Genomic DNA, 26089 nt, shown 5'->3' on the forward strand with positions numbered 1-26089 from the left:
ATTTTTAGGTGTATGGAAATTTTAACACTATATTAAACAAATTTCGAAAAATTTCAAAATTTCGCCGAAATTTTCGGCTTGAGTAGAGAGGCAACGACCAGAAGGAGAGATGAGAGGAGAAGGAGAGCTGGCCTCGTCGCCTGTCATCGCCGGGGAGAGAGAAGAGATCGGTGCGGGGAGAGGAGATCGGCGCGGAGAGAAGAGAGGAGATCGGCGCGGAGAGAAGAGAGGAGAGAGAAGAGATAAGAGAGGGAATGAGATAGATGTCCAGGGTGTGACTGACTGAGGGAGAGAGGAAGATAAGGTGGCTAATGAAGTAATGAGAGGTTGAGAGGGAATATGACTGGAGATGTTGAGAGTTACGGAAAAAGGAAGGAAACAACCAAACAGGAAAAGCAAGGAAAAAAAGAAGAAAGAAAAGAAAGGAAGTTACGGGGAAAAGGAAGGAAACAGGAAAAGCAAGGAAAGAAAGAAGAAAGGAAAGAAAAGAAGGAAAAAAAAGAAAGAAAAAAGAAAAGAAGAAAAAAAGAAAGAAAAAAAGAAAAGAAAAAAGAAATAAAAAGAAAAAAAATAAAGAAAAAGAAAGAAAAAAAAAAAGATTTATGATTGATTGGGGTTTGGGGCTTTGGGCAATTAGAAGAAAAAAAAATGTTTGAGGTTTTGTTTGACCGTTTTGAGATTTTGTTTAGTTATTTTTAAATCCAACACATTTTTATATAAAAAAATAATTAAAAATATTCTAAAAGACCTAAACTCTAATATCTTATATCATATCCTAAACAATATAGAGTATAGATTATAGAATATATAGGGTTTAGTGTATAGATTATAGAGTATAAAGAGTATTAGGATATATAGAGTATATAAAATTTAGTATTAGGATTTAGCGTATAGATTATAGATTTATAGAGTATAAAGAATATACTAATTTTATTTAACAGTATTTGCCTCTAGCGCGCATTATATTCATCTTATATCACATGAAATCTACTATATAATTTAGTTTATTTAATGTTTTTTATCAATGTAGTAGATAATATGTTAAACAAACATATGATAAAGTTTCATTCAAAATTTTCGTATTTTGATAGTAATTTTCGTCGTTTCTGTCTAATTTCTGTCGAAATTTAAAAATCTTTGAAATTTTCGTCGAAATTTCCATCGAAATTTCCTCAAAATCCGAAATTTTATTCCTTGCCTAAGACTAATAGAAGGAAATAAAATGATGAGCTTATTAATTAATTAAAGAGTTAATTAATTAATTAATTAAGTGTTAATTACCTAGTCAAATGGACTAACAAACTTAGCCCATAAGACTAGGATGGTCGGCCCCTCTTTAGTGAAAAATGGTTTTCTACTCAAGTCTATAAAATGGGGCCCAAGTCAAGAAGTCAAAATATGTGAAGCCTAAGCAAAAATCATTTTACGTTCTTTTTGTTTTCTCTAAGGCTAACTTGTGAGAAGAGAGCTAGCATTCCCATTGTCCAACAAGTTCATCCCTTCATCTCCTCCTAGCGTGGACTTATTAGAGGTCATACACTTGTGTGACTAGAAGGACCAACTGGTGGAGAGTTTGTGGATTCGCACTTTGATGAGCTTCCAATCAAGAGAACGACAAATTATAGGGTATAACCGATATATCGTCACGTGGTATAACCAATCTAACGTGTAAGGGTATTATTAGACAATGTGTTTATATTAGTAAGGTATAGTATTAATAACATCCACTCATATTATAATACATAGACTAGTTATACCACGTGTCAATATATCGATTATACAGAATAATTTCTTCAAGAGAACAATGTATGAATCTTTCTTGGATATATAAATCATGTTTTATTGCATCATATTTCAATCCGAAGTATGATTATATGAATTTTAAATTTCGCTACGTTTATATGATGATATTCCAACACTATGTTCAAATATCTCCCTTCCCCCATATAAAAAAAAAAAAAAAAAAAACACACACACACATCACTGTGTAACCTAATATGGAACAAACCACTCTTTTGAGCATACAATAGACTTTGGTCTCATAATTTAGGTCATTTGTTTTCTAGGTCTTATTCAAAGATTATTTCTACAAAAGAAAAAGTAAAAAAAAAAATGATTGATTATCTTTTTGTGATCAAATAAGTATATATAATAAATATTTTTTCCAAAATGCTAATTAATATGAGAAAATGTGACAAAAATAATGTTTATAATAATATTTTATATGTTTTAAAAATATTGTAGCGAGTTTTTTTTGTCAAAGAATAATTCATTAAAAAAATACACAAGACCGGGAGGAAGCTGAACAAAAGAAACACATAAAAACAGAAGTGAAAATTGAATAAATTAAGACAAACCAACCCAAGCAAGAAAAGGCCCAGCAAACGAAACTAAAGAGGAGGCAAATGAACAAACACTCACAGAATGAAAACACATCCAGACAAACAGAAGAACTAACACATCATGACCAAGCAAGTAGCTCAATGCAGATGAATTCACTGAGGAAGGAAATAATGCATGCCAGCACCATGCATGAGCAATTAGCACCACCCGAGAGGCAAGGAATGCCACCTCTCAAGAGAATACCAACTAAGGAAGATGATCGATCATCTATTGACCCAGAATAAACATCATTTACTTTTTAAATCTTCATTCAACTTACAAAAAATTAAATAAATTAATCGGAAACTATTTAACCGTTTGATTAAATGGTCACTATCTCAAGTGTTTTTTGAAAATATTATGTTCATCTATTTATTTGATCAAAATTACATATCTTAACGGTTTTCGATTTGTCTAATTTTTTTTTTGTAGAGATGATCTTTGAATAAAAACTTAATGGATAAACGGTTCGGATCGTTGAAATACAAATATGGAATGAGTCACACAAGAAATCCCTTAATAAAATTATTTAATCTTACTAACTTATTAGCTCTAGAGCATTTTTGTAGATATATATATATATATATAATTTTCAAACACAGACCACTATGTACCAACTAGCTATTAGTGTAGTGGCATTTTTCTCTCCAATATGAGGAGAGATTCCAAGTTTGAATTCTTCTTCACCGGATAAAAAAAATAAAATATCAACAAACACACTTTACTATGTAACAAATACGACACTCTTTTGAGCCTACTTTAGAATTTGGTCTCATAATTTAGGCTCCTTCAAAGATTATTTCTACAAAAAATAAAGACGAATAAAAAATTAATTAATTATCTAACTGTGATCAACTAAATAAATTTAGGGTTTTTTTGGTCTCATAATTATCTACTTTAGAATTTGGTCTCATAATAGTATTTATCGTATAAAGATGACAAATATAATATCTTATAATATATTTTCATATATTGTGAAAATATTGTGCAGAGCCTTTTTATTTATTTATTTTTTTATAGAATCATTCATTGAAAAAGACATAAGGCCGGGAGGGCAAAGACGACGCTGAAGAACAGAAACACATAAACACTGAAATAAAAAAAATAAAAAGAAAGCAGCCCAAACAAGAAAAGGCCCAGCAAACGATACTAACGAGGAGGCAAATGGATAAACACTCAAAAAGAAAACGCATGCAGACAATTAAGCAGAAGAAAAGTCTAGAAGAACTAACACCATTGTGATTCACCAAGGAAGGCAAATATTCTCCTCACAAGCTTGCGAGGCTACTCAATTCCAACGACAATAAGTAAATTGAGGCTCAGAGTGAACGTATATCAAATACAACAATCGGGTACAGTTCCTAAACTTTTTTCTTTATTTTGTTTTCAATTACATTTATTATTTTCAGACAAACTGATATATTCAGCATGAAGCTATACATATATATCAATTTAAAAATTGACAAGCATAATTTTGAAGATGTGATCCATAATTTAGGGTGTTTCTTTAAGTATAATAGTCATTATATTGGAAGGTTTTACCAAACTCATGGAGAGAAAAGGACTACTGTAAAACGATTAGGTGAGTGAGCGAATATAAGCAGTATTTGTGAGCCCCACTTTGAAAATTAACCTTATTAATTATGACCAATATTATAGACAATGACATCTTATCCATTACTCATATTAAATTAAAACTGCATGCATCACGTGGTTGATTTTATCACATGTACAGTGACATGTTAGCAATTTGATTATATATATGATAATACCACCTAGATATCATATAAGATCACCAAACATTGCAAAACTTTATTGTATAAGTTGAATTACCTTTAAACATGGACCATTCAGTTTTCTTTTGCCCATTCATTTTCATTGACTAGCACCAAAATGAGAAAAATAAATAAATAAATTAGATTTTCACTGTCATTGACTTGGAAAAGTATTTGTGATGTTATTAAGTAAGAGAGAAAAGAGATGAAGAATTCCGAATTAGTATTTGTTGGGGTCGTGAGTATATATCCTTGCTGGCACTAAAAAGAAAAATAGCATATTACTCTCTAGTTTGACAGCTCATGATATTACTTAAGAAAAAAATGCCAGTTTGATTTGCTACCTTTAAGTACAGAGACAACTAAATTTCCTAATATCAAGCACAATTTCGCATGTGTCAGGCGCATATCATACGGTCCTTAGACCGTGATTGATCAGCAACTGTAGCTCTTGTTACAACTACAACCAACTACATTTGCAGCTATAGCTACCTACAATTGCAGAAATTGTTTTCCTTTTATTTTTTACTTGAATCCTAATATTTGTGATGATAATTACAATTTTTTTGAGTGTGTTGGTGTGTTTTAGGGGGATTTATAGGTATTATATTCAAAGTTAGTGTTTTTTAGTGAGGATAAATAATGTGACTGCAGTAATTGCAGCTGCAAATGCAGTTAAGATCAGGGTGAAGGCACTGATTAAAAACAAAAGCATTTGTTATTTTGGATAACAACATTTGTTGTCATGCCCTTTTAACTAACGGACTGAAAGATTTTCAGGCACAGATGCTTTGTCACATAAAAAAAGTTCTGATGACTAAATGATACTTTAGGCACAACCTATTACTAAATATAGTTTTAGTCATAAATATATTTTCGGTTTTGTCTTCTTTTTTAAGGCCAAAATAAAAAATAACATGACCCACGTCGAAACACGTTAATAAAATGACTTACTTTTCAATGAGCCGATCAATTGGCACGAGCTGAGCGATTGACATTTTTTATTTTTTAACATTGTCATTGTCTGTCAGTAATAAGTAACAACCATTGCTACTGTTGCTTAGTGATAACTCAAAGATCGCATACAACTTATACTTATAGATATACATTTCATATTGTTGTTACATAAACATGTGAAAGAGTTAATAAACGAATATAAAACACTTAATTTCAAGCTTTCGGAGTCAAATCCACCGTAATTTTGTGACTTACTATTAGTCAGTTACAACATGTAATTGATGACAATGACAACCCTAAATGATCTCGAGTGACAATTACAATGACTATGATGCTATTCCCAAGTTTAGCTTGCAAGAAATCGATTACCCACTTTGAAAATTAACCTTATTATGAGCAATATTATAGACAATGGCATCTTATCCATTACTCATATTAAATTAAAACTGCATACATCACATGGTTGATTTTATCACATGTACAGTAACATGTTAGCAATTTGATTATATATATGATAATACCACCTAGATATCATATAAGATCACCAAACATTGCAAAACTTTATTGTATAAGTTCAATTACCTTAAAACATGGACCACGAGGTCTTTTCAGTTTTCTTTTCCTCTTTTCTTTTGCCCATTCATTTCATTGACTAGCACCAAAATGAGAAAGAAAAAAAAAAAAAAAGATTTTCACTGTCATTGACTTGGAAAAGTATTTGTGATGTTATTAAGTAAAAGAAAAAAGAGATGAGAGTACATTGATTGATTGTGCTTATGTGCGTGTCAATTGGCTTTCTATTGTGCATTCAAAGATAGATTTGTGCATTCATTTTGTGTGGTAATATTGTCTAATCTATTCAATAAATCTCAAAATTCAACAATTGAAAGAAAAAAACCTAGCACAATGAGAGTGGTACACTGCAATAGTTGGATTTTAGCTGTTTGTCTTTTTTCACTTATTTTCATTAATTGTTTTATTTAGCAAACTGAAAGATCGTAAAAATTATAAGGATTGTCAGTGTAATTTGTCCTTATTTCTATGTATATTTTAGAGCCCAAATAATTTCAGCCCACCCTCAACAGCTCAACTTCATATGCAGACCCAGCCCAATGTGCAGCCCACCCCGAGGGCCATATATGTAGTCCACCCATTGCCCATATGCAGCCCACCCCAGCCCCATTTTTAGCCCACCCAAGCCCTATTTGCAGTCCACACCCGTTTCCATTTACCCCATAGCTTTCAACCCATCTAACTTCTGAATCCTGACTCTATTCCTATTTAAGGCACACAATATTGAATACCTTAATAAGTATGATTCATTTTCACGTTTCTAAACCAACCATCACTTTCTTCACGTTTTGCTTTCACATTTCTATACCTTCACTTTCTTCACATTTCTATACCTTCACTTTGTTCACCTTTTGCTTCCACGTTTCTATATCTTCACTTTCTTCACGTTTTGCTTTCACGTTTCTATACCATCACTTTCTTCACGTTTTGCTTTCACGTTTCCATACCATCACTTTCTTCACATTTCTATACCATCACTTTCCTTTTCACTATGTAACGCCAATCATCAATTAATCCTTTATTCACGTTTTTCTTTCTACCTTTACTTTTACTTCTCTTTAATTCATATTCATTATTCATTTGCATAAATTTCATTGCAAGATTACTGCGGTTTTTTGACAATCTCTATAGTAGGTCGAAAATCAGAAGAAAATAATGTCTACAGTAAGGGAAGGAAAGAAGAAATCGAAGACCACGGTAGAGCCTAAAGCTATTTCATGGGAGGAGAGAAAAAGCCTTGCAGACAAGGAGGCGGAGGTCCTGGAAAAACAAATAGAAGACCTCAAATCATGGGTATGAACATATATATATATATATCTTTCAATTTTGTAGCCACTTCATGTTTTACAATTTCTTGTTTAGCATTCTCTTATAACATACCATAGATGTTTGATTTTCACTTGGAAGCCTTATAAATCATTGCGAATTGATGATCACTATAATGAAGTGAACATAATCAACAACGTCAAAAGTTCTTATGTTGGTTAAACACTCTATATCGATCATAGATGAAATTAAGCTTAAATTACATTTTTGCTCCCTGTATTTTGGCCCGATTTCTACTTAAGTTTCTATATTCAAAAAGTTTCAACCACACCCCTATAGTTTGGTTTTGGGTTTTTTTTTTTTATCAAGGACTATAGCTCAACTCCGTTTAATTTTTGATGGAGTGCTCACATGGCTGAACATTAATTAGAAGGATTAAGTAGAAATTTGGACAAATTACATGGGCCAAAATTGTGGTGCGCACACCTTTCACGTGCTGCCATGTCAGCACTTCGTAAGAAAAATTAGATAGATTTGAGCTTTTGTCATTAATTGCAAACTAAACTAAACTATAAGGGTATGCTTGTAATTTTCTAAGGCAAAGGGACTTATAAGTAGAAATCTTATCAAACTACAAAGATAAAGAAACTGTAGTTTAATGATAAAACAAGGAATTGTCTTACTAAATTTAAATGCTATTTATAATTCAAAGTGGATTGGAATAGATAGATGAAATCTAGGAGTAATTTTTTTTTTTTTTCATCTTATTTTGACAGACCAACATGATAGATACCATAAATGAGGACCAATTAAAGAAATATGTAGAGAATAGACCAAACGAGTTGAAGACAATGAAGATCCCCAAGAGCAATCCAAGAAAAAAAGTAAGATCACGTATTAATTTTATCTACATTCTAAATTGTAATTACTGCTTTTAACAATATATATTGAAAATGCAGATCAAAAGGGCTGAAAAGTCTAAACGCTCAACCTCTAATGGAATTATGGCTTCGGTTTGGAAGTTTCACAAGAAAGAGAATCAAGAGGATCAAATATAACTATTAGAATTTTCGGCCAAAAAATGCATGGAATATCACAAAAAAAGAAAAAGAAAAAGAAAAGTATGCAATTTCTTTGTTTCTTTGATAGGCAACAAGCCAGTTATGCATTGAATTGAATAAAACCACATATGCTTGAAGAAGGGGGTCCCGCCTCAGCAAGAAAACATCATGTTCACATTCTAAAGCAAATATAGCTTAAAGCATGCAATTTCTTGCATAGCGATTGTGGGTTTGTCTATATCTATACTATTATTTAGAAAAGTTAAAAACACTCTTTGTCTACCATAGTGTATAGAATGCCAATTATCCTCTTCTTTACATTAGCTTAATAGGAGTTTAAAAATTACGGGTTATATAGCAATTAAACCCTACTTAATCTACAGGAACTTCCATCAGCGAATGCATAACATGTGGATGCTTCTAATATACATAGAATTGAACTTCTGGCTAAATAAAATCTAGTCTTGCAAAGCAATGTTAAAACGGGCCCATTCATGGCGTGTTCGGGCCAATTATCTTAAACCTTAAGCTCAATTTGGCCTATAATGAGTTGTACCGGGCTCGTGTTGGGCCGGTCCGATTATTTATTTTCAAATGTTAAGTTTTAATAATTATTTAATAAAACTTATTTATTAAATTTTAAAGTTGTTCATCATCGTCTCAATAATATTGAGAGATTAATATTTCACTTATAAGGATTAGTTGTACAATTGGAATATTATCACATAAGGAAACAATTTTATAAAAAAAATTAATGATAGAATATTTTTTTAGAAAATAGCAATTAATAATGAATAATTTTGGAATAGAAATTATAGTTCGTAATTTATAGCACCCAATTATTGAAAAATCCTTCCGTAATTATATAATGTTGTATTTAGTTTTTAAGAAATCCTTTAATATAAATTTAAATTTTTATTTATAGAGATAAAAATTAGTTTTTAAGATTTGAAAAAAAAAAATGTAAATAGGTCGGCTCAAACCCATAACGAGTTCGATTGGGTCGGTCCAACCAAAGATGGGCTTATGCCGGGCCAGCCCAATGGGATAAAAAATATTGGCCCAGCCCATACTATAAGTACAAGCCATGTCGGGCTGGGCTGACTTTAAACAAGTCGTGCTCGTGCCAGCTTCAGGCCGGCCAGGCCTATTGTACTTTTTTGGTTTTTATTTTTATTTTTTATTTTTATCATTGGCCCGGTCTATTGTACACCTCTAATTATATGTGCTTACAACTTTTAAGATGCATTTAATAAGTTTATTTTTCGTGAACATTGAGTTATTTAATGAATTAATTTAGGTTTAGTTGAGATTCAATAGTATATCCATTTCTTTTTTCATTTTAACTTCTAAAACTTTAACTACTTTAACTTTAAGACTGAATCACAATTATTTATTGTTTTTTCAAGAATTCTATTAAGTTTCTAGGCTTTAAGGTTTTAGCCGTCAAACCTTAAATTGGTCTTAAACCCTTATAAGCCCAAAATTTATGAAATCCATGCAATCACACCAATATACCATGAAAATGATAGATTACCCAGTAAAATATAAAATTAAGGGAAAATGACCAACTTAATCCTTGTAGTTTGGGTGTTGTTTTCAATTAGGTTCCCGTAGTTTCAATTTTTCAATCAAGTGCCTTTCAGCTTCGCTTACAATCAAGGACAAATTGAAAATTTTTTAGACAAAATTGTCAATTATGTATGCTTTAAATAGATCCTTTATGAATTAATTTAGTTGTTTATGTATTCAACCACTTTTAAAGAATTGAATTAAAACATAAATAACTGAAAATTCGTAGAAAAAGTAAAATGAATTTTTTAATTTAACCTTAATGGTAAACAAAACTAAATTACAAACACCTGTGCAAAACATTGAAACTATATAGACCTAATTGAAAAACACCAAACTACAAGGACCAAATTGTTCATTTACTCTAAAATTAAGTTATACGGTTATACCCGGCATATGATCCCGTTTATTTTACACAGGCTGGCATCGACTTTACCGCTGCCACTTGAAATTGGTGAAGCATGGTAAAATCAAGTTTAAACCGGTAGATATTGTATTGTAAAAATTAAGCCCTAAAATCACTAGATGGTGTCCAGTAACTCCATGTCAAAAACATCACATCCTTCTCTTCTCAATTATCAAAGACATCATTCAGTCTGATTAAAATTCAGTTGGAGGTAACAGATCAGAAAATTAGAATAAAATTCAACTTTTGGTTAAATTTTAGATCTCTTCCGCTGTACAGTCAGTCTTATTTCTCTTTCAATACATGTGTTACTTTTACTTGTATACAATTTACGCATAATCATACAAAGGATTTGCATAAATGATAAATCCCCAATCACTAATTCTATGATCACTAGCAGTAAAAAAGTCCAACTGAGACAGAAAAGACCAAAATTTCACTACCCTTTTGCATTTCTGCCCCCTTTTCTGCTAACAGCCTCACACAGTCTGCAAGGCAATGTGTCAAGGCTCAATGCACGGGTTTTTACATAATTACTCAACACGCCACATCTTCTCCAACCATGGTACTCAGCGTAGGCAACGGGGTCATTAGCAAGGGCCTTCACATAAGAAGCCAATTCCTCCAAGTTGCTAAATTTAGTGCCATCAATTATTGAATGGGGAGGGACAAAGTCCCAGACATTAGGGGCACCAAAATAGATAGGAACTGCCCCGGAATCTAGAGCATAAAATAGCTTCTCCGTCACATAACTCTCCGTCATTGTGTTTTCGATAGCTAGAACAAACTTATAGTGAGACATGGCACAGTGTAAATGGTCCCACCATTTTTGGGTGACACCGGCATCATTGGCACACTCAGGGTAGAAAGAAAGGGCCATGTCCAAGCCACCGACATTGTTCAAGCACTTTCCAAACGAATGGTGAGGTAGTAAGCTCAGTAGCTTCTGAGCAAGCTTATTTCTTTGAGGCAGACAACGTGATGATGACCAATAAACAAGTGTATCCTTAAAATAGATTCCCAGATAAAGTCATAAAGCTAGTTGTATATATTTGAAAATGTATATGGTGCGGAGAAGATGAAAGGAAGTGAGTAAAAAGTAATAAAAAGAACATAGAAAGAAAAAAATAGCCAAATACTTACATTGTTTTTATAAGAAGATACATGATAATTTCGACCGTTGTGAAAGAGTGCACCAGCATAAGTGGACTGCACATCATCTTTGGCATGATAACTAATAAATATATCCTCAACGCCAGATCGCTTCCTGCCAGCCTCAAGATCCATGTACACACGAAGTGGATATCCTGTGTGTCTCTAACAAAACCAAAAAAAAAAAGAAAAAAAAAGAATGGCAATGAAGTAAACCAAGAAAACGACATGCAAAGTAAATTAAGTAACGAGAACTATATAAGTAGGTAATGCTCATATAAGACGTGTAGATAGACTGCTGACCACATTAGTCTTCTAACTCTAAATAATCATAATTAGAAGAAATTGTGTGTCTCTAACAAAACCAAAAAAAAAAAGAAAAAAAAAGAATGGCAATGAAGTAAACCAAGAAAACGACATGCAAAGTAAATTAAGTAACGAGAACTATATAAGTAGGTAATGCTCATATAAGACGTGTAGCTAGACTGCTGACCACATTAGTCTTCTAACTCTAAATAATCATAATTAGAAGAAATTGTAGCTTGTAAATCCATGGCGATCTAGGTGACTTAGAAGTGGTCACCTCAATTCAGGCCCTCCCATTATGCATAAAATTATAGAATATGCTCCAATTTCTGAATTCGTTACTAATTTGTACAGAATGTATAATTATTGAATAAAATGAAATGAATACAAATATAATGCAAGTAAAGAAAGGAAAATTTCTTATCAACAATGCAATGGAACGCAAGTTGTCCTGAATGTTCAACCCAAAATGAAGAATAAGCAATGCAATGGAACGCAACCTCATTTTGTGATAAGGAATAGATCAACAAGGCATCGGATTTAGCAAACCAACCAAGAGAGAGAATTTGGAGAGAGAGCAAAGAAAGTGAGAAAGAAAGAGTTCTGGATCTGAATGTATAGATCTAGGAAGTAAAAAAAGAGAAACTGGGTTTCCTGGCAAATCTGTTGTGTCGCGGATGTTACACTATAAACTGAACGTTGTATCCCATGTTCTCAAAAGTTGTTTCCTGATACGGCAACTGAACACATCTTACCATAGTTTTGGTTTTGCAACATCAGAACACTGTTTGGTGAAACCGTACCGAATGCAGCCTTAGAAATCCAATCTTTATCAGGGTGACTAGTGTAATGAGTGCTTGGGTTCATTAATTTGCATTATGGAATCTATATAGACATGCTCTAGGATGATTACATTTGATCACAATAAATCTGAGCACTCAGTGAATTTAACTAACAAGGGTTCTCATAAAATACTTTTCTATCAGTGCATGTATATACACTATAATTATTTATGAAAATGGTGTTTTGATTTTTTTAATTATGTCATTAATTAATCACGTCTTAACTAAACCATGGGAATGGCTGGAAGGCTAAGATGGGATTGGGAGCCAAATAATAGAATCACCATGATTCCCACAATGACTCCTAACATTGGATGCACATAAAATGACAATAGAAAATAAGCTGCATGTTCCAAGTTAAAGGATATGAGAAATGTCGAAGAGACTAGAGGGAAATAGAGAAAGGAGGGGTGCAACAGAAAGACTTCCTAGGGCATCACCCATCTACTCTAGACAAACTTGTTTAACTAAGAACTCATCATTAGGTGTGGTGACCCTTTTTCATATGGAAAGGGTCAGGCCTGCAATCCCCTATAAGGGTTGCAGCAGGCTTGAAGACACAACAAATAAAATAGTGCCACAAGCTCTCTCTTGGTTAGTCCCTTTAGGTTAGGTTCTCACCAGTCCTAGCTTTCTATTGTGTGTGGCAGCCCTAGGCTTCGGTTGTAAAGGAAGAGGACAAACCTACTTCTCCTAGTGCATCGAACAAGTTGAGCACTGTTGAAAGATTGCGGAAATCAAAGACCCTTCATTTTACTACAAGATCAAGAAGCTGGTGCAATCTCTACTGTATTGCCACAAGCAATTGGAGATTCTGGGTGATTGTGAATTGTTGCCACAAGCTTTCAAAGAATTTTGCATAGTGTGATGTTAAGCAAAGAGGTATAGTTCTATTACCCTATCTTACCCCTATTTTGTGATGTTAAATTGATTAATTCCTTAGCTATACTATCATGAGGATCCCATTAAGAGGACATCACTATCAAAGCATTAGGGTTCACGAGGGAAAAAGATGGAAAAAGAGATCGCGTAATCCAGCTCTATCTTTGTGGTTAGATGCATATCATTATTTCTCTACAGCTTTGGAGCAGAATTTATGGCATTTTTCCAGGAGTCCAAGTAGTGTCTTTTCCATATTTTCCAGGTTCAAAATCTCAGTTGTAACAAATTTTGGAGTTTGAAAAGTTTACTTCAGACATTTATTAAGGACATACATGCATCACACATTTATTAGGCTATAATGCATCACTGCATCAGGTATTTTTAAGGAAATTAGGAAGTCCTTTTTGTAATTGGGACCCTTTAATACTGGTCTAAAGGGGAGGCATCTTGTTGAGTATAAATACATGTAAGTGCCTAAAGGCAGGAAATGAATTGAAGAATACAAATAGTTATCAGACAATTTTCTAGTCTCTAACATTCCTGCCATGGGAAACTTTGGTACGAAGCCAAATCTGGGGGTAAGCCCCTGGAGTGAATCCAGTCTCTGTCATTATTTTTTTAAGAGGTTAAATTTTCTCTTTTCTTAGTTTGTCATTAGCCTACCAAGTTAGTGTTCCATGATAACCGTATTTTCCAGCAATCCCACATTGTTTTCTTTTATCTCTAAACCTGAGTTGTTTTTTTTTTGCCAGGATCTCTAACCTGAGTTTGAATCCTACATACAACTTATTATCTAGGAGAATGTTATCCACCTTCTCCACCGACCTTCTCTTTTATTGTTCGCATTCCACAGTGTATTTTCATGATCGGAACCGTTCATTTTTAAGATAATTATTTGAAGATCATCTCTGCAAAAAATCAACTAAATCGGAAATCGTTTGGTCATGTAATTGTTATCAAATAAACAAACGGTGAATCAAATTGTTACCAAAACCGTTTATTTATTTGATTTCAGTTACATAATCAAACGATTTCCGATTTGGTTGATTTTTTGCAAAGATGATCTTCATAGTTAGATCTAAAGAATGAACGGTTCCGATCGTAAATTTACATTGTGGAATGGGAATAATAAAAGAGAAGGTAGGTGGAGAAGGTAAATTGGAGAAGGTGGATAGCATTCCTCTATTATCTATTTTTGGTAATCACTTTGCACAATAGTCTATAAAGGATTTAAGACTTGCATTGAAATTTGAAGAAACCCTAAATGAGTCTACTCAGTCATTGAATCCACCTAATTTCTGAAATTTTTGAGGAACTTAATTAACTTCTTTCATGCTGATTTTATACTTTAATTTCCTAATATGTGTCAATTGGTGTGCAAGCTGAATGAACTTCAAAGCGTAAATTAATTCTGAAGTTGATTTTGGTTCCTACTTAATTTATATCCTGCCTCAAATTTGGATTATGGAAAGTTTTAATCTACTTGAATCCTTAATTTTTCCATATGTTCTTCCAACATAGCAGTCACCCACATTCAGCACAGCAACCATGACTTATCCACACACTGTTGTCAATAGAGCCTCCTTAACCTCATTCCCTTGCTTTGCCACCGCCACCAAATGAACAACTTGCTAACTTGAGGATATATTAAAAAAGGTGCACTTAATGTGCATCAGATACTGATTGTTACAAAGGGGAATTAATAGGATCACCATAAGGATCCTACCAGAGACTCCTAGTGTTGGATGCGCATAGAAGAGATTCATTAGGAAATAAACTGCTGCATGCTTCAAGAGAAGAGAAACGTCTAAGACACAAGAGGAAAAGAGAGAAAGGAGTGGTGAAACACAAAGACTTCCAAGGACTTTGCCCATCTACTCTAGCCCAAGAAAGCTTAACTTCAAAGACCCTTCACTTGCTACAAGCTTAAGAAGCTGGTGTGATAAAGATCAGTATTGTAACAAGCAATTGGAGATTATTGGTGATTTTGAATTGTTGCCACAAGCGCTCAAAGGATTTTACATTAAGTTACTGCAAGTATATAGAGGGAGGTGCAAAGTGCCAACACAAAGTAGTAATCAAAGAGCATCCAGTTACCCTATCTTGTGATGTTAAATTGATTAATTCCTTACCTATACTATCATGATTCATGAGGATCCCGTCAGGATAGATTTTAAATTTGAAAAGTTCTAATTCCGCAGAATTTTTCTATTCGTCCTTTCAACAGATGGCTAAAGCACATCCCACCCACAGTCAGCACAACAACCATGACTCACCCACTTACTGCCATCAATACAGCCTCATCACCTCATTTTCCTTGCTTTGCCACCACCACTGAATGAACAACTTGCTAACTGAGGATATGTTAAGAAAGGTGCACCTAATGTGTATCCGATTCTGATAACTACAAAGGAGAATAAACACAGACTTTTACTAGTAGTTATCACCAGGGTAATTCACGAAAATAAAAGTGCAACCCCATACAAAGACAAAAAAGTGGAATGTCCAAAGTCTAGTAAAACCATTGGCTTCTTCCAACTTTCCTTTTAAATGATGGGGCTAACAATAATACTAACTCTCTCTCTCTCTCTCTCTCTCTCTCTCTCTCTCTCTCTCTCTCTCTCTCTCTCTCTCTCTCTCTCTCTCTCTCTCTCTCTCTCTCTCTCTCTCTCTCTCTCTCTCTCTCTCTCTCTCTCTCTCTCCCTCTCTCTCTCCTTCCTTTGATGCCACAATCACCTCCACTCTGCCACAAACACCCCTACCATACAGACATAGACGCCACTATCATCATCAGCACCATCATTTTCTTCTTTCGACAAAATTAATACATTAATCATTTAGTTAATTTTCCAACTGTAGACCACCCTAGCTAATTTAGTTAGCTGAAGATACATTTTGCCAATTTTAAGCTAGATCTATTCCAAGTCATTTGCATGCCAATGGACAACTAGAGCTTAAATATGTAGTAGACAATTCAAAACTCATGAATTTTATAAAGGGAAATACATGTGTGACAAAGTGAGGTAAGGCATGAGCTACCCTTGAAATTATGAGTTCAAGGAATCATTTTTTCTGTTTTTTTTTTTTTTTTTTTTTTTTTTTTTTTTTTTTTTTCAGAAATAAAAAAGGAATGTAATAAAGAAAGAAGGTGAGCCCCCAATAATGGCAGGCATACAAGAGGAACACCTGAAATACAACATCTGACAAAACACAATTTATGTAATCCTTTATTTTTCACCTTGATACTGCCAAAAAAAATTTGGAGAATTAGTAAAAATGTTAACTATGTTTATGAAGGCACTGAATAACAAAATGCGCCTATAAGGAACATAAGTGGCAGCAACCAGTAAAGGTGTTTAAGGAAGGGAAATCCTAGTTCCAAGAACCAAGCATGGATTTGGGATGCCTATAACATTGGACCACGTATATGTATTTTCTTTTTCCTTTTTCTTTTGGGAGGGGGAAGAGGGGGGGAGTAGCTTCCAAAGAGCCATTGTGGAGTTAGTTGAAAATGGTGTTGTAATGTTTTCACTCTAAGAAAAATAAGCAAATAGTGCTACAATCTAAGCTGTTTATTCACCCGGGAAAATTTTCATGTAGAAACTATTCATGTAAAAGCATGGACCAGCACCTGAATACTATAGCTCTTGACCTGCTTGGAATCTAGCCCTTCGCTCCTCCCTCCCATAACCACGACACTGAAAATGGGAGAGGGAGAGGAGGGGATTCTTCTTTGTACTAATATTTTTGCTTATCATTTTGTAAGCTTTGCCTTATATATGAGAACTAAGAGTAATGAATGAAAACAAAATGTTTTGGATTATCAAGTTTATACTAAAGAGTGAATTGTGTTTTTCTACATGTAACCCAAAGTGTAGACCGCGAAGGATTTAACATCTCTTGTAAATCTAGCTCCAGATACAATAGCATGTGCAGTTATCTTTAAAGTTCTCAATTGCAATGTTAACTGACCAAAAATATGAATAGTTGCAATTTCTATTGGCTTATAACCGCAATGTTTAAATATCGTTTACTGCCTTTTACTTAGATCTTCAACACACTCTCTCATGATCTGCAGAGTAACTAGCTAACCATAATAAAATAAAATAACAAATTCAATCACATACGGAGACACATACAGATCAGCAACTTCTGCAATTCCTTAAAAGCTGGAATCTTCAGAAACCAACGATAGTACTAAACTTGAAAAACAAAAGAAGAAAAACGGAGTACCTGAAGCGGAGGCGTAGTAGTCTCAAACAGTAAGGCGTCAGGCTTGTCAGCAAGAACAGCAGATTTAGTCCACAAACAGCTCAACCCACATGGACACGAGTACAAATTATCCAAATTATCAGGAATCCAAGTCCACCCTTTGACCAAGACGCTAACATGGTGCATCTTCGGGTTCCCACACTCAGATTCACCAAGAACTTGTTGCAAAGAAGAAGACCCATTTCGGATCAAAGCCTGGTGCTTCTCTCTGTAATGGGCACAACCCACTTGAGAGTCCCATTTCCTGAAGGTACTGATCAAATTGGTAAATGGGTCTGGCGTGGTGGACTGGGTCAGAGATGGAGTGGGATCGTTGACGGGTTGTTGGATTGAGGTTGATAAAGAAGGGAATTCAAGGAAGCTACAGAAGAAGAGGACCAAGAATGCGCCACCCAACATGAAGGCGATGCTGAGGGAGTTGAAGGGCTTCAATGGCATGGTGGGGTGGGATGACCAATTGGGTAGTTTTACTCTCTCTCCTCTGAACAGAGGGAGAAGAGAAGAGGAGTCAGTGCATCTGATGCATGAGAATTCGGAACGGAGGAGTCTTGGACCAGCAAGTCTTTCAAACTCTATTTACGTTTGAAGTCAGACTGGTTTTTTTTTTAAATAATAATATTAATAATGAAAAAATTACAAGTTCTTGCCTTGTTGGTGTTAGAAAAAGAGGCAACTAGTGTATTAATAAATCTGCGTGTAGGGAAATTGAAGGCTGCTTTGGAGTATATACAATAGGAAAAGGCCAAGGGAAATTTTGTGAAATAACCCTTTTTAATACTAGAATTTTTTTTTTTTTTTTACTCTTACCTCCAAAACCAATCTTTTTTTAATTCTTTGATACTTTTTTGGACCAAAACAGCCTTTTAGTTCCTCAACCCAGCTTCTCTCTCACTCTCTCTATCTCCTAATCTCACATTCAGAAACCCAGATCTGGGTCTTCTTCTTCATGGCTGGCCCAACTCGTTCCTCTTTCCTCTCTCAACCTCTCTCTCATCCCAGTTTCTCTCTCCCATCCTCAACTAAGATCTAACATGCAGATCTAAGAAACCATCCCTTCAATTCCAAGCTTGCAGCCCAGCCTTTCGATGTCAAGCTTTCACTCCAGCCTCCGATCAGAGTTGCAATATATCCCCAATGGAAAGGGATCATGGTGGTAGCCATTTCTAGTTACGGCGTAATTTTTTTTGGTTTTAATGTGCTCCAGTGGTAGACTTGACAAGTAGTAGATCTTAAAACTCCTCCCTTATATTAACGGGTTTTCTCTCTCATATAGTCATATCCACATGTTAATGGATTTCTCTCTTTGAAGAGACAATTTGTAATCTCATCATTTTTTCCTTTTAGAACCTTTTGTTATATTGATGTAAAAAATTAACATAATGAAATAATTTTCTGCATTGCTTTTGATTTGAGAGTTTAATTTTGTTAGATTCGAAGATCTAAACTTGTTGTTTGTGTTTATTTTTAAAGGTCAGTATGACACTCAAATTCAAATTTAAAATTTTGATGGTCGACACTTTAGATGGCGTTATAACATTATTTAAATAATGCTGCAGCCAATTTATCATATTTATCTTCTCCCACTTTTTTTTTACATTTTTATTAAATTCAATTATTTTATTTACATAGTGGTACCATATCGACCATGTGACGATTAAGAGGATATTTTGATCCAAAGAATAAAAAAAAAAATAGTTTTGGAGGTGAGAGTTAAAAAAGTGATTCTAGAATACATAAGTTATGAATGACCACCATAACATCTATAACCTCCATCATTTTAACATTTTGTAACCTATGCTTTAATGACTGTCATCATAGGCTTGTAACTTACCATTTATGGTTGTAAATGCTCTTCTATATTGTAAGCCTATAAATTGAGACTTCACCAAGATGAAATATTATGGAAGATGAAAAACCATATCTTTATCAATTTGATCTCTCTACATATTTTTTCAAAGTTTTATAACACGTTATCAGCACGATAGTCTTTTATATTCTTTTTTTAGATTTAAGAGCCGGAGCAATTTAGTTACTAATGTTCAATACTCTTGATCTAGAGTTTTATTTTTTTATATGCTTGCGGTTTGGTCTATAGATTCTTTTGCTTATATTTGATTGTGCAAAGCCACGATAATGTGCACAATTTAAACGGTGCAATCACATCCGTTAACTATTAGTGTGCGAAGTGGACATTGATATTTAATTCCTATTTATTTTAATTTGAGATGGATTAATCAAATTATTTTATAATATCCAGATTACATGTTTGAATATCTTCCACTAGTTGTATAAGCGGGGTGGATCTTCCTTATTGCTGCAAGTTGTATCACTATTTTCACATCTGATTTCCTATTGGTAATTATAAGCAAAATCCATTCAACATTATATCAGTTTCATACTTCAATTTATATAACGTTATTGCATATCAGTTTATACCTTATTTAATGCTTGCCAATTCATACTATATATTGCGTTCACAATGAGTTAAGTGATTCGATATAAGCTAGGTTGAAAATGTTGCAAGTGATGATCAATGTCAATCATACATAGTTAAAACAAAATCTGGTGTACCTGAAGAGTTTGTCGCCAAGTTATATTTACAAACTTATGAAGGTACGTGTGAATGCCAACATTCTGAGTTTTGTTAAAATATTGTGCATACACATTTTGAAAGTGCTTGTTCTCCTTGACATTGATTCAATACCGAATCATTTTGTTCTTGCAAGGTGAAAAGAGGAGGCAAACAAATTTAGGATCGTTGATTTAGAAGCTGTTGGTGAGAAATGATGATAAAGAAGAATTAGAGGCATTGAGACTTAAGTCATATGTGTCAACAAGCTACTAAATTAGCTTGTATTGTAGCACCTTCAAATGAGGCATATATAACTTACATGGAAGCTTTGAATGAGTTATCGTAAAAGCTTTCCAAACTGTCTACTTTTCTGTCTCCAATTAATGTTCCCAAACAAAAAAATGGAGTGTGTGATCAAGATCCATCTTAAATATTACTCTTGGATCCAATCATCCAAATATCTCACAAACTAAATGCAGAAAAAAGGGTGTGAAGGGAAAAGAAAATGCTAGCTACTAGCTCTGGGAGATTAAAAAGAGGTATTGAGTTGACCCTAAACAAGAAGAAAAGAAAGTGTGTTTTATGTCACTAGGGTGGACAAGATAAACGAATCTGCCCAGAAAATCTGAAAAGGAAAAAGATTTATGAACCATAAGATTTTGTTGGGATACAAATGGTGATCACAGAAGGATGAATGACAAAATACCTATTGAATTACATATTTTCGTGCTTGAGCATTAAATTGATACTTTTTTTTGGGTAAGTATTCCACACATGATGTATTTCTAGTTATTGTTAGTACTCTATCACTCTTGTTGTGGAATCATGCAAGCAATGTCCATGAACAAAACAGCAAAATTGTGAAAAGCTACAAATAGATGATGCAGCAAAAACAGATGGTTGAGAAGACAACATTTTTCTTTTTAATCTTTTTTTCCTGAATTGGTTAGACAACTATGCAATACAACTGTTTCTTTAGTAACATATGTTTTGGATTTGGTGTTCTGAAACAGGTTAGACTAATGGCCAACACAGATATCCTTGCATCTCCACGTGGAGCCAAGTTAACAAACATGCTATTCAAGAATAAAAACAGTTGCATAATGGAATTCTTTCCCAAAGGATGGTTGGAGCTTGCGGGGATCGGCCAGTATGCTTACAACTAGATGGCAGAGCAATCTGGTATGAAGCACGCGGGTGCGTGGTGGGATCCCTATGGTGACAAGGAATGCCCTGACCCTAAACAGGAACTAGAATGCTATAAATTTTAGGCTTTTTATTTTATTTTATTTTATTTTTATCACAAATAGTTTCTCAATTTTGATCAAAATATTAATTTGATCCTTAAATGTATTTTCACTCAATGTGCTCCATATTTACCACAGGTCCACAACATATCAACGTTCCCATTTTGTTCAATTCCATTTGAATTGCCGTAAAAAATAGTCATATGCGCTGCACGAAACTTTTTTCAGAGGTAAAAATATCTTAAAACACTCAGAGAAGACTTGGCTTGGGGATGATTTTTTTTTTCTTTTGTCTTTTTAAATTATTTTATTTTTAATTTTTTTACTATTTTTTAAGGGTAAACTTGAAATTAAAGAATGACAAAAAAATTTGTAGTGTCCTTTTGGTTTGGTTATGGGACAAGTGAAGACTATTTTGCCCTTGAAAAAAGCTCACAAACTCACATGCAGTGCACATGAATATTTTTAACGGAAATTCATAGAGAATACAACCGATGGACAAATTAATGTGCCGTAGTATAGATGGAGAACCACATTTAAGTGAAAATATACTTTAAGGACTAAATTGATATTTGGGTGAAAGTTGGGGAACCATTTGTGATAAAAAGCCTAAATTTTTACAAAGATAGCCAGGTTGTCACAATGAAACCTTCTCTGCAGAGTGGGCAAGAACCCTCCTCAGCCAAGCAAAGAAAAACAAGCTAAAACAAGCCATTGAGGGTTCACAGAGAATCAGAGATATTCAAATGTTTGACAAACTGAAATGCACTACATTGTGAGCATATATATCTATAACACAAATATGATGAAAATAATCGCATCTATCTTTTTCCAAGAAAAAATTGAAATTAGAATAGGGAAAACCAAGATTCTAAATATGGCTGACCATATTAGTGGGGAAGATTCACGATGGCAGATTAATAGTCTCTTTCTTACATAGATAATTCCTCAAACCACAATATTCACAATTAAAGGGCCGTAACATTCAATAAGCTTTTAGGTAGACTCATAACATCCAGTAGTTGTGTAGTCCAGGAAACCTCTTTTAGCCTTCAACAAAAGGGTGTTCTGAAAGCATGAAGTAGACTCGCAATCTTCATCTTCTGGACATTTTGGCCCAAAGGTATACCAGAAAGAAGCAAATTAATGCGAAAATGACCACATGGATAACATGGTTTGAACCACTTTGGATGATGCTCTTGTTCAATCTCCTGACATTGTTCTTTACCCCTGCTTGACCTTTCATCAGATATATTTGCTGTAATGAACCAGATAGAGATGTAGGTTTCAGAAAGCTGTACCATCTCCACAGAATCACACACAAAATTTAAAGGCAAACTGAAGAATCAATCCCAGAAAGTCATGTTCCCTGAACTACAGACATGTGCCTCCAAGAAGACATCAATAATTAAGTGGCCGTTTAAAAACATTAAAATTATATTCTTGTTTGATCCCATTTCCACTCAAGTCTCTATAGTTTAAACTGTCGCAAGCAAACCTTTATAGTATGGTTTTGTTTGCAATCATAAACAAAAGCTCAACTCAATCTACTTTTTTTACAAAGTGTTGGCGTGGCAACATGTTAGAGGGACTTAAGTGGAAATCAGGCCAAACTACAGGGACCAAAAGGCCCATGCTCATGCCTCCCACATGCTGCCACCTCAGCACTCCGTAGGAAAACTAGACAGATTTGAGGTTTTGTCCTTGATTGCAAACTAAGCCAAACTACAGAGGTGCAATTGCAATTTTTAAACTACAAGGTATAAAGTGGAAATCGAGCCAAGATACTTCGACCAAAAATGCAATTTGGCCTTTTGTTTTAGTCAAAGAAAGAGGGGAAAGAGGGATGTGAGAGAGAGAGAGAGAGGAAAAAGATAAGAGAGGTTCAAGAGATTAGGAAATAGATGCAAATATGTTCTAACATATAAAACAAGCTAAAAACACATCCTGTCTATTATTCATCATATTTTCCTCTTCATTTATTTTTTTAAAATAAAGAAGACAAGATAATAAAAACATTATCAAACGGGCCCTAAAGTTACCAATGTTCTTTCACAACATCCACAGATGCTTTAATTCCTGTTTCCTACCTCTCCAGCAACATGAATATTTATGCCATATGGTGCCTTAATTTTCTGTTTCCTACCTCTCCTTACATTTCCTTCTAGTTTGCATGAGATAGCAAGATATATGTTTTATTCATCTACCATTTCAATTGGATTTCAAGCAGGTAAACAATAAATCATTTCACTACAGATAACACACATGTAAGTATGCATTCCTGTGAATGCCTGCCTGTAAAAGAATTCATCCATCATACTGCTGTTAAATTTCATAATTACTGAGAAGTTTTTCACTTTCTTTCATTCCTCTAACTCAAAATTTCAAAAGTATAGGTAGGGTCCTATATGATGGTAATAAGATTTTTGTCATGAGTCTCCACATCTGTGGAAGTCTTTACATGCTAAGTCATTGATCTTGAATTTTCCTCCCCCATCTCTTTTTTACTTTACAGGAACATGTTTAAAGCTTAAGTATACACCCATCACTCTTAACTTGTTGAATATAGAATGTCATATTAATCCATCCCATATAGATCAAAATAAAGTGAAATTATGCAACCAACGATGTTTAGAGTTGATAATATACCAGCTGATCGATAATGTTATTCTGAGATTTTGCTTCTGACTCTATCTCTTGAGCTACCTGCACCAAAATACATCAAGTAATAAGAGAACAAAATTAAAAGCTATCTGGAACTTTGTTGTAATCAAATTTCTGAATATTACAAGGCATGATGCACCATAAAAAAGTTATATGATGAAATAAATCATTTTACGGGGGCAAAACCTGAAATTCCAAAAGCATTATGATATAGCGCAAGAAAAATCATACTTATTAGAAGCAAAATATTAAAGTGTGAGTCTGCAGACAAATAATATTGGAAAAAGTTTCAGCAACTAACTCCATTATACATATATAACCAAGCCAAGAAATATGCAAACTCCCCCACCCCCTCCAACACCTGTTTCTCAAGTAAACCAATAAAAGATGAAACAACATCTGTCACATGGCATAGATACTTCAACAAGGGTGCCATATCAATACATTATGGTTACTTCTGGGACACTTCTGAGATAATGAAGACTAAAAATTCATATCAGAAACATATGGCTGGCGTAAAGCATTCTATCCCTAATAGGAACCAAGAGTGAAAGCACCAATTCTTCAGAAAAGGTTTTTTTTTTTGGCCATGCTTCATAAAAGGTTTAAGTATAATAAAACTTGGACCTGTGCTAAACCATTAAGTAAGCAACATACATGCACTGACCGATAGACCCAAGAGCACATCAACTCAATGTAAAAGCAATCCAAATATTTAATAATGATAAGACCAATCTATATAAATTAACAAATAACATTTTTAAATTGCACAAGCATAAATTCAATTAACCAATTAAAATACAAATATTAAAAGAAAAAGATCAGAGTGCATACGTTTCTCAATCTTCTCACTTTGGATCTGAGACCGGTGATCTCCTCATCCAAGTCGGCATGCACTGGATCAATCCTCACTTGGATTTCATCTGAATTAGCCGCTGGTCTTGTGCTAAGACCCTCCCTGCACAACCAATCATTCATTAATTAACAAAATTAAACAAATAAAAACCCTATTGTGTGTAATTAAGACCTTGATCTGTATGGAGCAGCATTGCCATAGGCTGCCATTAGAAACCCTAGAGTATGTGTTTGGTGGGCTGGCTTGGTCTAGCTTCTATACGCAACTGGCTTTTATTTCAAATTCAATTGGTGCTGATGTTTTCTTGATGATTGCCCACCTTTTGAATCTCCATATCTGACCATGATTGCATTGCAATTTTCAGACATTAACAAGCAAAGATTAAGACTAATCAAGTTCTTTTTTTAAATCATTTTTAAAAGCTAAAACAATGCCCATAAAGAGTACAACTCAAAATCACTTCAATGGATAAGAATAGTTCAATTTCTCGGAAAATTTTCTTTAAAGCTGCCGAATAAAAGAAAAATCAATAGATTACCAACTTGCAAATTCAAGTCAACAATCTCAACAATCATCATCTAAAAAAAACAAAAATTTTAGAAAATTGATAACCAGACTCTCCAAGCTATTGAAACCCAAATATACCCAATACAGTATTAAAAAAAAAAAAAACCAGTAATTGTTAGAAAATGGCTGTGAAATCGTCAACAAATTCAACACTAATTTCATGCATTTAAGTGATTAAAGGACATCATTGTCAGCCTCCATGAGAGCCGATCCATTCAAACCCTAAACTCATAATCAAAGTCTCGAAAAGAACCTAAACCCCCGATTTCAAAGAGCAATGAAATGAAGCATGAAAATCTGTGAAGAATGAGACAGATTTCTTACCTGTTCTGTGCCGAGTGCGAGAGTCGGAGATGGAGAGCAAGCAAAGAGAAATTTAGGAATGACAAATTTAGCGTAAATCCCAAATATGCCCTCTCTTAAAACAAGTTGGAAAGAAAGAACTTTTTATTATAAGAAGGATAAAATAGTAAAACAAAACAATCAGTTAAAATAAATAAATTAACAAAAAAAAGTGTTGCAATATGCACACCCCATTTCCTCTCCCTACACACCCCTCCATTGCTTAATTTGTGAATTGACACAAAATAAAAAGATAACCCATATTTTTTGAAAAAAAAAAAAAAAAAAATCTTTTTACACACTCCAAAACCCCAACCACAACCTTTGAGGCACCCTATCCTCCTATAAACCCTATTTCTTCATCTTTCATTCACTAAACCTTAAACATTCTCTCT

The 26089-nt window shown here is 33.9% G+C and overlaps 3 protein-coding genes across 3 annotated transcripts; 1 reads left to right on the forward strand and 2 right to left on the reverse strand.

Annotated features, from left to right (window-relative positions):
* Window positions 1-6842: 6842 nt before the first annotated feature.
* LOC147279686 (uncharacterized) lies at window positions 6843-8011 on the forward strand. The gene is made up of 3 exons (XM_086252061.1): window positions 6843-6980; window positions 7730-7837; window positions 7913-8011. Exons 1-3 carry the CDS (start codon window positions 6843-6845, stop codon window positions 8009-8011), a joined length of 345 nt encoding a protein of 114 aa, XP_086108187.1.
* Window positions 8012-10161: 2150 nt separating this feature from the next.
* Window positions 10162-18232, reverse strand: FUT13 (fucosyltransferase 13). Its single transcript, XM_086251209.1, has 3 exons — window positions 17408-18232; window positions 11136-11309; window positions 10162-10998 (listed from the first exon to the last, which is right to left on the reverse strand). The coding sequence occupies exons 1-3, from the start codon at window positions 17882-17884 to the stop codon at window positions 10432-10434; spliced, it is 1218 nt and encodes a 405-aa protein (XP_086107335.1). The 5' UTR covers window positions 17885-18232; the 3' UTR covers window positions 10162-10431.
* Window positions 18233-21979: 3747 nt separating this feature from the next.
* On the reverse strand, window positions 21980-25804 carry LOC147279688 (bet1-like protein At4g14600). Its single transcript, XM_086251079.1, has 5 exons — window positions 25677-25804; window positions 24957-25121; window positions 24764-24887; window positions 23915-23971; window positions 21980-22523 (listed from the first exon to the last, which is right to left on the reverse strand). Exons 2-5 carry the CDS (start codon window positions 24992-24994, stop codon window positions 22362-22364), a joined length of 381 nt encoding a protein of 126 aa, XP_086107205.1. The 5' UTR covers window positions 24995-25121; window positions 25677-25804; the 3' UTR covers window positions 21980-22361.
* Between the last annotated feature and the right edge of the window lie 285 nt (window positions 25805-26089).

Source organism: Dryas octopetala, chromosome 7 (assembly GCF_963921425.1).
Source record: "Dryas octopetala chromosome 7, drDryOcto1.1, whole genome shotgun sequence".
NCBI lineage: Eukaryota > Viridiplantae > Streptophyta > Magnoliopsida > Rosales > Rosaceae > Dryas > Dryas octopetala.